Raw genomic sequence first — 7564 nt, 5'->3', positions numbered from 1 at the left:
GCGCACGCATGCATGAAATCATAATTGAGCAGCTTAATGAAGCTTCAAAATACACAACGCTTTCCATTTGACCAAAAGCTCCGGTTTGAATAAAACGTTTTCGAAATTCTCGAAACAGAGGACAACCTCGCTCGGTATACCGAAATTTTCAAATTTTATTTTCAAAAATTTCCATTCAATTTGATTTTGCTCCCGAATTTTCGGTCAAATGGTTCTTATTAAGGAAATTTCACAGTTTTTGGATATTTCATAAACTTTCCCACGAAATTTTTCGTAGTATTCGCTCTGTACTGTTGGTCAAATGGAAAGCGCTCACAGCTATGGTACCAGACTAGTTTGCTTTCTCGCCTGTTGAAACGATTTTCAAATCAAATATCATAGTTTTTAGTCTCGTTTAAGCCTGGCTTTGTTCGACAGTCTTCGCTTTGCAGTTGCCGGTAAAAGTTGCTACAGAATTACCAAAATATGTTAATCGATTAATTTTAACTTTTTTGGCAGTTTCTTATGATTGAATGGTTTCCCATGAGACCTTATCAACGCTGAAACACTCAATTGCTCGAAGAAGCATGAGGAGTACCACGTGTCCATGGCAACATTCTCAGTAAGGAATCTAAGAGCGGACAAACAAAACGTCGCCATGAAACACGGTAGAACGTGCCCCAGTCTTGCACGCTTTCTTGCGTGCTATCTTCTCACTTGCGTTGCTGTTTATCTGTACTTCCGGTATTACTTGATGGACGAAAGGGACTATGGGACGCCTCCTCCTGCGGCCGTAATTCATGACAACCTTTTTCGACCATTGGATGCCTTCTCATCGAACAAAGTTGCAATATCATCGCCGAATGAATTGTTTGAGAAATTGCAGAGCAAGTATAGAGCTCGAAAAAGACCAGGATTTGTGGATAGACTCAGTGGCTACGCCTGGCACAAGTCGGAAGACGGCTTCGTGACGCGGTTAGAAAATCCATTAGATAAAAACTATAAGTTGCAGTCATCTTCGAAGGATACTGATAAAGGTGTAGTTAATGTCTTAACTTCCGCAGTTACATCTGATTTAAATTTTACAAACTTTAGCAACGTTAGTGCTCACAGCGAAGATTTGAACGGAAAACAAAATAACACGCGGATGGCAGATAATTCAACAGTTGATCAAGCAAACATCTCCAGCACCAGTCAAACGCCTGGTAATAATAAGTTTGATTTAAAGTTGGTTCAGGCCATTCCGAACTTTAAAACAGAACATAGTTCGCCGATTTCACATCGATTTCAAGATTTCCGTCGTCAGTGGTTACGCCAACGCCGCGCACGCGTAGACTGGCAAAGTATGATTAAACCGTGCGTTGAAAATATGGCCTGGGGCAAAGTAAAGAACGGCTGGAGCAAAGTAAACAGAAGTAGCGCTATTGCTAGTGATGTCGTGTTTTGGGACATCAGGCCAGCAGGAGAATTTAGCAAGATTTTCATCCAATCAAAAACCTCAGATAATCGAACAAAGGTGATTGGTGGAGACACGTGGAGGGTTTACGTACGTGGCCCATCAAGCGTTGCGGCCACTGTTTTTGATCACAATAACGGAACTTACGAAGCTCTATTTCTCATCACGAAGCCTGGTGTCTATCAGCTGATGATTTACCTTGATTATAGTCTTTGTGATGGCTTCAGAGACCCGCCACGTGGCTGGTTCATTAAAGGCAACGCTCAGGGAAAGTTTCAGAAAGATGGACTTCTAGGCACATTGGACGACTACTTGATACAGTCATTAAACAATGGGAACCCCTTGATTATAACCGTGCCCGAGGCACAGATGAACACATCTCTGGTGGGTATGTATTCGTGAACACAATCTTTCTCTTCCCTTTAAATTGTTCCTGAGGTTAGTTTTCTATGAAACTATAGTATCAAAATGGTGTGCAAACGAAACTTTCGCTCCATAATAACACTCGAAAAATCAGTTTTATGCTTACTCTTAAACGTGGGTTAATTAATTTGATACTACATGCTGGGAGACTCTTAGACAAGAAATTGTTGTAAACATTTCATCATTTCTTGTGATCTTCACTTTTTGATTGTTCTTCGAGTGCGTGTGATCATTCTCGTTAACCGCAAGTTCCGCAACTAGTATCACAAGCTCTTTCTTTAAAGTGAACTTCCTAGTACAAGGTACCAACAACTTCTCATGACTTTTGAAACACTTTCTCTTACACACCCCAGTTCAATGTATATTATACAAGCTTTCAAGTGGAAATCTCAAAGCGAATTTCAGTGGTACTACTCGAGAAAATAGATGACTCTTTTAACTCGTGCCGTTCCCTGACTCCAAAGACAGTGGGTATGGAAAAATTCGAAAGTTGACGTTAAAAAGATTTCAGGTTTCTCAAAGTCATGATGACAGCTTTTTGTAACTGCAGCAATAATAATCAGATGGCTTTTTTTGAGGAGGATATAGTTAGGTGTCCGTTCCTTTGGAGAAAAGTCAGAACCTAATTTAGAAAAGAACATCCCAAGAATTGATTTTTAACTCCCTTTGTTTTGTCAGACAAACTTAGCGAGGGCCTGGATTCCTGCGCTCACACCTGCAATCACTTATGGGATGGATTTGGCCAGTGGCTAAATAACGAATGGAAACCATACCTTAAAGGTTAGCACCCAACTCGATCGTTATACCTACGTCGTGAATCACTGAAATATCTATCATGCTATATGTTTTTTATTGATTGTTCGTGCAAACTGTGATTACAAAGGAAAGTGAGATTGGACGGGGTGTGGTGAGGTAAATAATTTCTGATATCACTTTCGGTATCCCTTTTTTTTTTTTTTTTTTTCTTTCCCTCTCTTTTTGGGGGGGGGGGGGGGGGGGGGGGGGGGGGGTGGGGTTTTTTCCCCCCCCGCCCCCCACTTCTTCATAAAAATCACAACTTTCACCCCCTCCCGTCACCCCTACGAGCTCCTGTTCCCTTCTTTCTCCGGCGACAGAACCCCACGGAGGAGTTTTTCTTAAAAATTTGACAATTGGAATTTCATTATTTTTGTTTGACAATACGCTTCGTTTTCCTTGCTTATTTTACTTTGAATAGAGTTCTACAACTGGTCGTTGCCAATCAGTTATCATCCGACGGGTGTGCTATGGATCTACGGTGATTCTCTTGGTGTACGCTTCTCGCAATCCGTAAAATCGCGCTATCTTTGCACAAGGCTCTATATGGGATGTCGCAACAGCTACAACTGGATCTATCCCATAATCAGCGAGGCAGTAAGTAAGAAACAGGACGATAATCTGGATTTTCAGCCTGGAAAGGTCTTAGAAACGATCCTGAGTGTTCTACGCCGACCAGAAATGCAGCGAAAAGACAGTGTTCTGCTTTTGAATCTTGGTTTGCATTTTCCAATCAGTGTCAATTTTACGACGTACCAGAGATTCATTGGCGATGTAATAAACAACTTGAAGGAGACTGAAGTAAATTCACAAGGGATTAGAGTCCCTAAATATAAAGCAAAGGTGATTTGGAAATCATCGACCGCTATACACAAAGAAAATGCAGAAGTCAGAAACAAGACCAGTTGGAGATTCTTCACCACGCAGGTATTTATCACACTTATCAGCACTCCAACAAAAATACACAGCAGCGCGACAACTGAATCAACTTATTCATGACCGTAAAAAATTGACGAGGAACTTCTGACTGCAAACAGAACCGGCACAAATTTGGCTAACAACAGACTGACGGAGTTAAGGTCCGGGGATGGGGGGAGGGGGGTATGCGGGGGGTTTCAACAAAGGTTTCTACGGGGAGGCTCCGCCCCGAGGTCCAAACCCTTACCTTTTTGCATGCCATTTTTGGCACAAAAGGTAACCCTTTTGTATACCTTTCATAAAAAAAATTTATCCCTTTCTCATACTGTGCCTTTTTAAACTTTTTACTTCTCATTGGGCGCGTCTGTTTCAGGTTTTTTAGAAGACTCTATTAAACAACTTAATAACATTTTTCCCTACCCTTCCCTGTACTTCAACTCGCGAAATCCCTACCCTTAAATATACCTTCAGCCTTCAAAAAAAACCTTTTCCGGGCGCATCCTTTCCGTACAGTCCACTATAGGGAGTACCTCCCCCCCCTCCCACAGGGATTGATACCAAACTCTCAAAACAGTTGGAAATCCAGCCTAAAGTTCGATTAAAACTAACAGCAAATGGCCAGTTTACGAACTTTCCACGAGTCTTAACAGCCAATAACATCGCAGTTAAACTGGCGAACCAGGGATTTGTTTTGCTTCAAATGGCGAATGTTATCAAATCAGTTTTTTTTTTCTGTAAATCCCTTACACTCTCAGGTGTTTCCGTGAATCAAGCAACGTAATCGTAAAATACGCGATTTGATATTCTCACAATTAGCTTCTCCACTCAAGTAAAACTTGCATTTCCTCGCTGATGTTTGAGTTTCTTTCCAATGACATCTTGAAACATGTTTAGTCTATGGGATGCTCAGTCAAATGGTGAAAAGTTTCCCAGATCGACATTTCGCAGATAAAAATCGTGAACGCCCGCGAGGGCTCATCCATTTTCGTAGTGTAACTTAAGAGCTGCTTAATCCATATTTTAACATCTTGTTCGATACTTTTTTTCTGATTCAGCGAGTTCAACTGTTCAGTACCTATGCGATGTCCGCCATGTGTCAAGCGGGGTTTGACGTCATAGACGTGTATCCGCTGACCGATTCGTATCCTGATGCAATAACAGATGAAGTTCATTACCCAAACAAAGTGTTTGATGCCGTTGAGACAATGCTGGAGAAATACAAAGTGCACTACAACAAGAAACTGAACAACAACACCAAGAAAATGAGAATAAAACGGTGTGTCAGCTGAAACTGCAAAGTTAGACCTTTGGCCACGTAAAAGCTTAAAGTAAAATGAGTGGAATAAATGCAAATATAAAAACGTCGTACTTTTGGCTGAACGCTGTTTATGTTTTAAAACGATTTTAAAAGCCTGAAGTGTTTTCAAATGTTTTAAGGCGGGACTAAACGTGAATTTAAATGAAATTTGAAGAGCTAGGTTTTAAGAAGGGGCATTCTCGTCCCCATAGCCCTTTTTGTTTCTCTTAGCCGGCAGGGCCTAGGCACGAGGAAACAAAGGGCTCTGGGGACAGAGATTTTCAAGTCCTAGATTCTAGGACTTCCGGTCTTCATGTATGCAGTCGTGAGGTGTCTATAGACTGTATGCGATTATTATGGCGGCCGTCGAGCCACGATTCGAAGAGTCTTTGTCACGGGCGCTTGGAGGTCTCAGTTTGGAAAATATTTCCCTCCGTGTTGAACAGAAAGAGGCCATTCGTAACATTGTCCTTCTAAAGAAAGACACTCTTGTTATTTTACCGACAGGCTTTGGCAAGTCGTTAATTTTTCAGTTATTGCCCTTTGTTTTTGACTCCTGGCTTGGAGAAACTAATTCTTTTATTTTGGTTGTTTCGCCACTAAATGCATTAATGCGAGACCAAACAGTGAAGCTCAATGATTTAAATGTCACCTGTCTAATGGTTCGTAATACCGAGTCGCTTAGTGAAGTTGAAATCAACAACATCAAGCAATCAAAGTATCGAATAATTTATGGCCACCCGGAGGCATTTGTTGGAAAATTGAGAAAGGTGTTGGATTGCGAAGAAGTGAGATGCAAAATGAAAGCTGTTGTAATTGATGAAGCACATCTCATTGTAGAGTGGCAAGTATTTATTAATTAGTATCTGTGTTTAGTTATTTCCATTGACAACAGTAATAATATATAAGGTTCTGTAAGTGAATCAATTTTGTAAACAAAATGTTGTTATGACTTATATTTATAATACTACATGCTGTAAATGAATTTTCTACTTTTGTCTTTTCCCACCTTCAAGCACATCTAAAAAGTAGAGTGCTGTAACTATAGACAATATGCTTTGAGGACATAGAATAGCTTATTAAAATACTCCATTTTGAAACTGACAACATGACTAGTTGTATGTTTTTGTTGTTAAAGTATTAATAGTATGTTCCTTTTTTAAGGTTACACTGTATTTTATCATCTTTATTTCATGGATTCACTCAGACCATCCCAATCCTTAAAAACTTTTATTGGTAACTTTCAACTAAAAATTTAGCCTGCAAATTATTGTCTGACCTAGTAGAATACAATACCATATATGTAGGAAATCTTGTTTGGCAGTACTTTTGCATGGCTACCCTTGCATTAGTTTACAACTGTTTGGGGTTAACATTCACAAAATTCATTATGATTTTAATGCAGTGCCACTGACTCCCACATTATAAAAATGTTATGCTCAGAATCTGAATGTGTTTCATATTGCATGCATTGTATTTACAGGAAGAGTTTTAGGCCTGCATATGCCCAACTAGGTATGCTAGGTGCAATATTTCCAAACGTTCCTGTAGTCGCACTAACTGCAACTGCAACAGAGAAAACACGGCGTCTAATATCAAGTTCTCTTGGAATGGTGGATCCAGAGGTAATTTCAGTCAACCCCAACAGGCAGAACATTTTCTACACTTGTTCAACACGGCCACCTACTGGTGATGACAAAATTGAAGTGCTGCTACTGCCGTATATTGCAAAACTGCAAGTGATGAGGGAGAAGATGCCTCTTACGGTGATTTACTCCAATTTGCAGGTATGTGGCGAGTGTTTCAGTGTTTTCGATCGTTATCTTGGTGAAGAGCAGTATACCCCACTTGGCTCTCCGCATTTGACAAAGAACAGACTTTTTGCCCAGTTCCACGCAAACTACCCAGAGAAGGAGAAAAATGACATCCTGGAAGACTTGTTGAAAGGGCCTGGGAAAATAAGAGTCCTCTTTGTTACAATTGCATTTGGGATTGGCGTCGATTGTCCCAGCATAAGAGAAGTGGTACATATAGGTGTCCCAAATACCATGGAAGAGTTTTTCCAAGAAAGTGGCAGCGCTGGGAGAGATGGAAAGCCATCAATATCAAGAGTGTTATTCAATTACTATGATGTTAGCAAGGCCCTGAAGGATTTTCAGCCAGTCATGAGAAACTTTGTGTCAACTGAGAACTGCAGAAGGAAAGTCATACTGGAGTACTTTGGATTTAACATTCCAGATAGTGATAAAGAGGTGTTGAAGCACTCATGCTGTGACAACTGTGCTTTGACCTGCAGTTGTAATGATTGCCTAACAAAAAGAAGCAATTGACTTACTGTTTATTTCTTTGTTTTCATGCTTCTGAATTTAATTTCCCCCAGCTTCAAGTGCATGCCAAGAATGTTATAGTATATCAGTAATAATAAGATTGTTTCAGATCTTGGGCCCATTTCTTGAAGCTATACTTCCAAAGGTCCTGAAAACTTTTCACACCCTGAAAGCCATAGGGAAATCCCAAACCCTTATGATTACAGAGCTGTTTTATTTGTATATTTTTAATTTGAACATATATAAGCTCCCTTCATGAAAAGTTTCAGGCCTTCTCTTTTTTGGATACAGATTTTTAAAAATGGCTTTGCAGGCCTGAAAAGTTTCCTGGCCTTTAAAGAAACTGGCCCCTGGCAAATATTGTTAATG

General features: G+C 40.2%; 3 protein-coding genes across 3 annotated transcripts; all 3 read left to right on the top strand.

Annotated features, from left to right (window-relative positions):
- Positions 1-440: 440 nt before the first annotated feature.
- LOC144634755 (uncharacterized) lies at positions 441-4895 on the top strand. The gene is made up of 4 exons (XM_078493774.1): positions 441-1823; positions 2537-2638; positions 3075-3580; positions 4627-4895. The coding sequence occupies exons 1-4, from the start codon at positions 587-589 to the stop codon at positions 4858-4860; spliced, it is 2079 nt and encodes a 692-aa protein (XP_078349900.1). The 5' UTR covers positions 441-586; the 3' UTR covers positions 4861-4895.
- A 329-nt stretch (positions 4896-5224) lies between these two features.
- LOC144637116 (ATP-dependent DNA helicase RecQ-like) lies at positions 5225-5731 on the top strand. Its single transcript, XM_078496267.1, has one exon. It carries the CDS (start codon positions 5225-5227, stop codon positions 5729-5731), a length of 507 nt encoding a protein of 168 aa, XP_078352393.1.
- On the top strand, positions 5730-7460 carry LOC144635350 (uncharacterized). The gene has a single exon (XM_078494459.1). It carries the CDS (start codon positions 6299-6301, stop codon positions 7196-7198), a length of 900 nt encoding a protein of 299 aa, XP_078350585.1. The 5' UTR covers positions 5730-6298; the 3' UTR covers positions 7199-7460.
- The last annotated feature ends 104 nt before the right edge of the window (positions 7461-7564 follow it).

Source organism: Oculina patagonica, chromosome 13 (genome assembly GCF_052425735.1).
Source record: "Oculina patagonica isolate OP01 chromosome 13, crgOcupat, whole genome shotgun sequence".
Classification (NCBI taxonomy): domain Eukaryota; kingdom Metazoa; phylum Cnidaria; class Anthozoa; order Scleractinia; family Oculinidae; genus Oculina; species Oculina patagonica.
This window is presented reverse-complemented; position numbering and strand designations above follow the sequence as displayed.

Coding starts and splice junctions, on each gene's coding strand:
- LOC144634755 (XM_078493774.1), top strand. CDS start 587: ATGGCAACATTCTCAGTAAGGAATCTAAGAGCGGACAAACAAAACGTC. Junction 2,639..3,074: donor ATGGAAACCATACCTTAAAG/GTTAGCACCCAA, acceptor TACTTTGAATAG/AGTTCTACAACTGGTCGTTG. Junction 3,581..4,626: donor GGAGATTCTTCACCACGCAG/GTATTTATCACA, acceptor TTTCTGATTCAG/CGAGTTCAACTGTTCAGTAC.
- LOC144637116 (XM_078496267.1), top strand. CDS start 5,225: ATGGCGGCCGTCGAGCCACGATTCGAAGAGTCTTTGTCACGGGCGCTT.
- LOC144635350 (XM_078494459.1), top strand. CDS start 6,299: ATGTTATGCTCAGAATCTGAATGTGTTTCATATTGCATGCATTGTATT.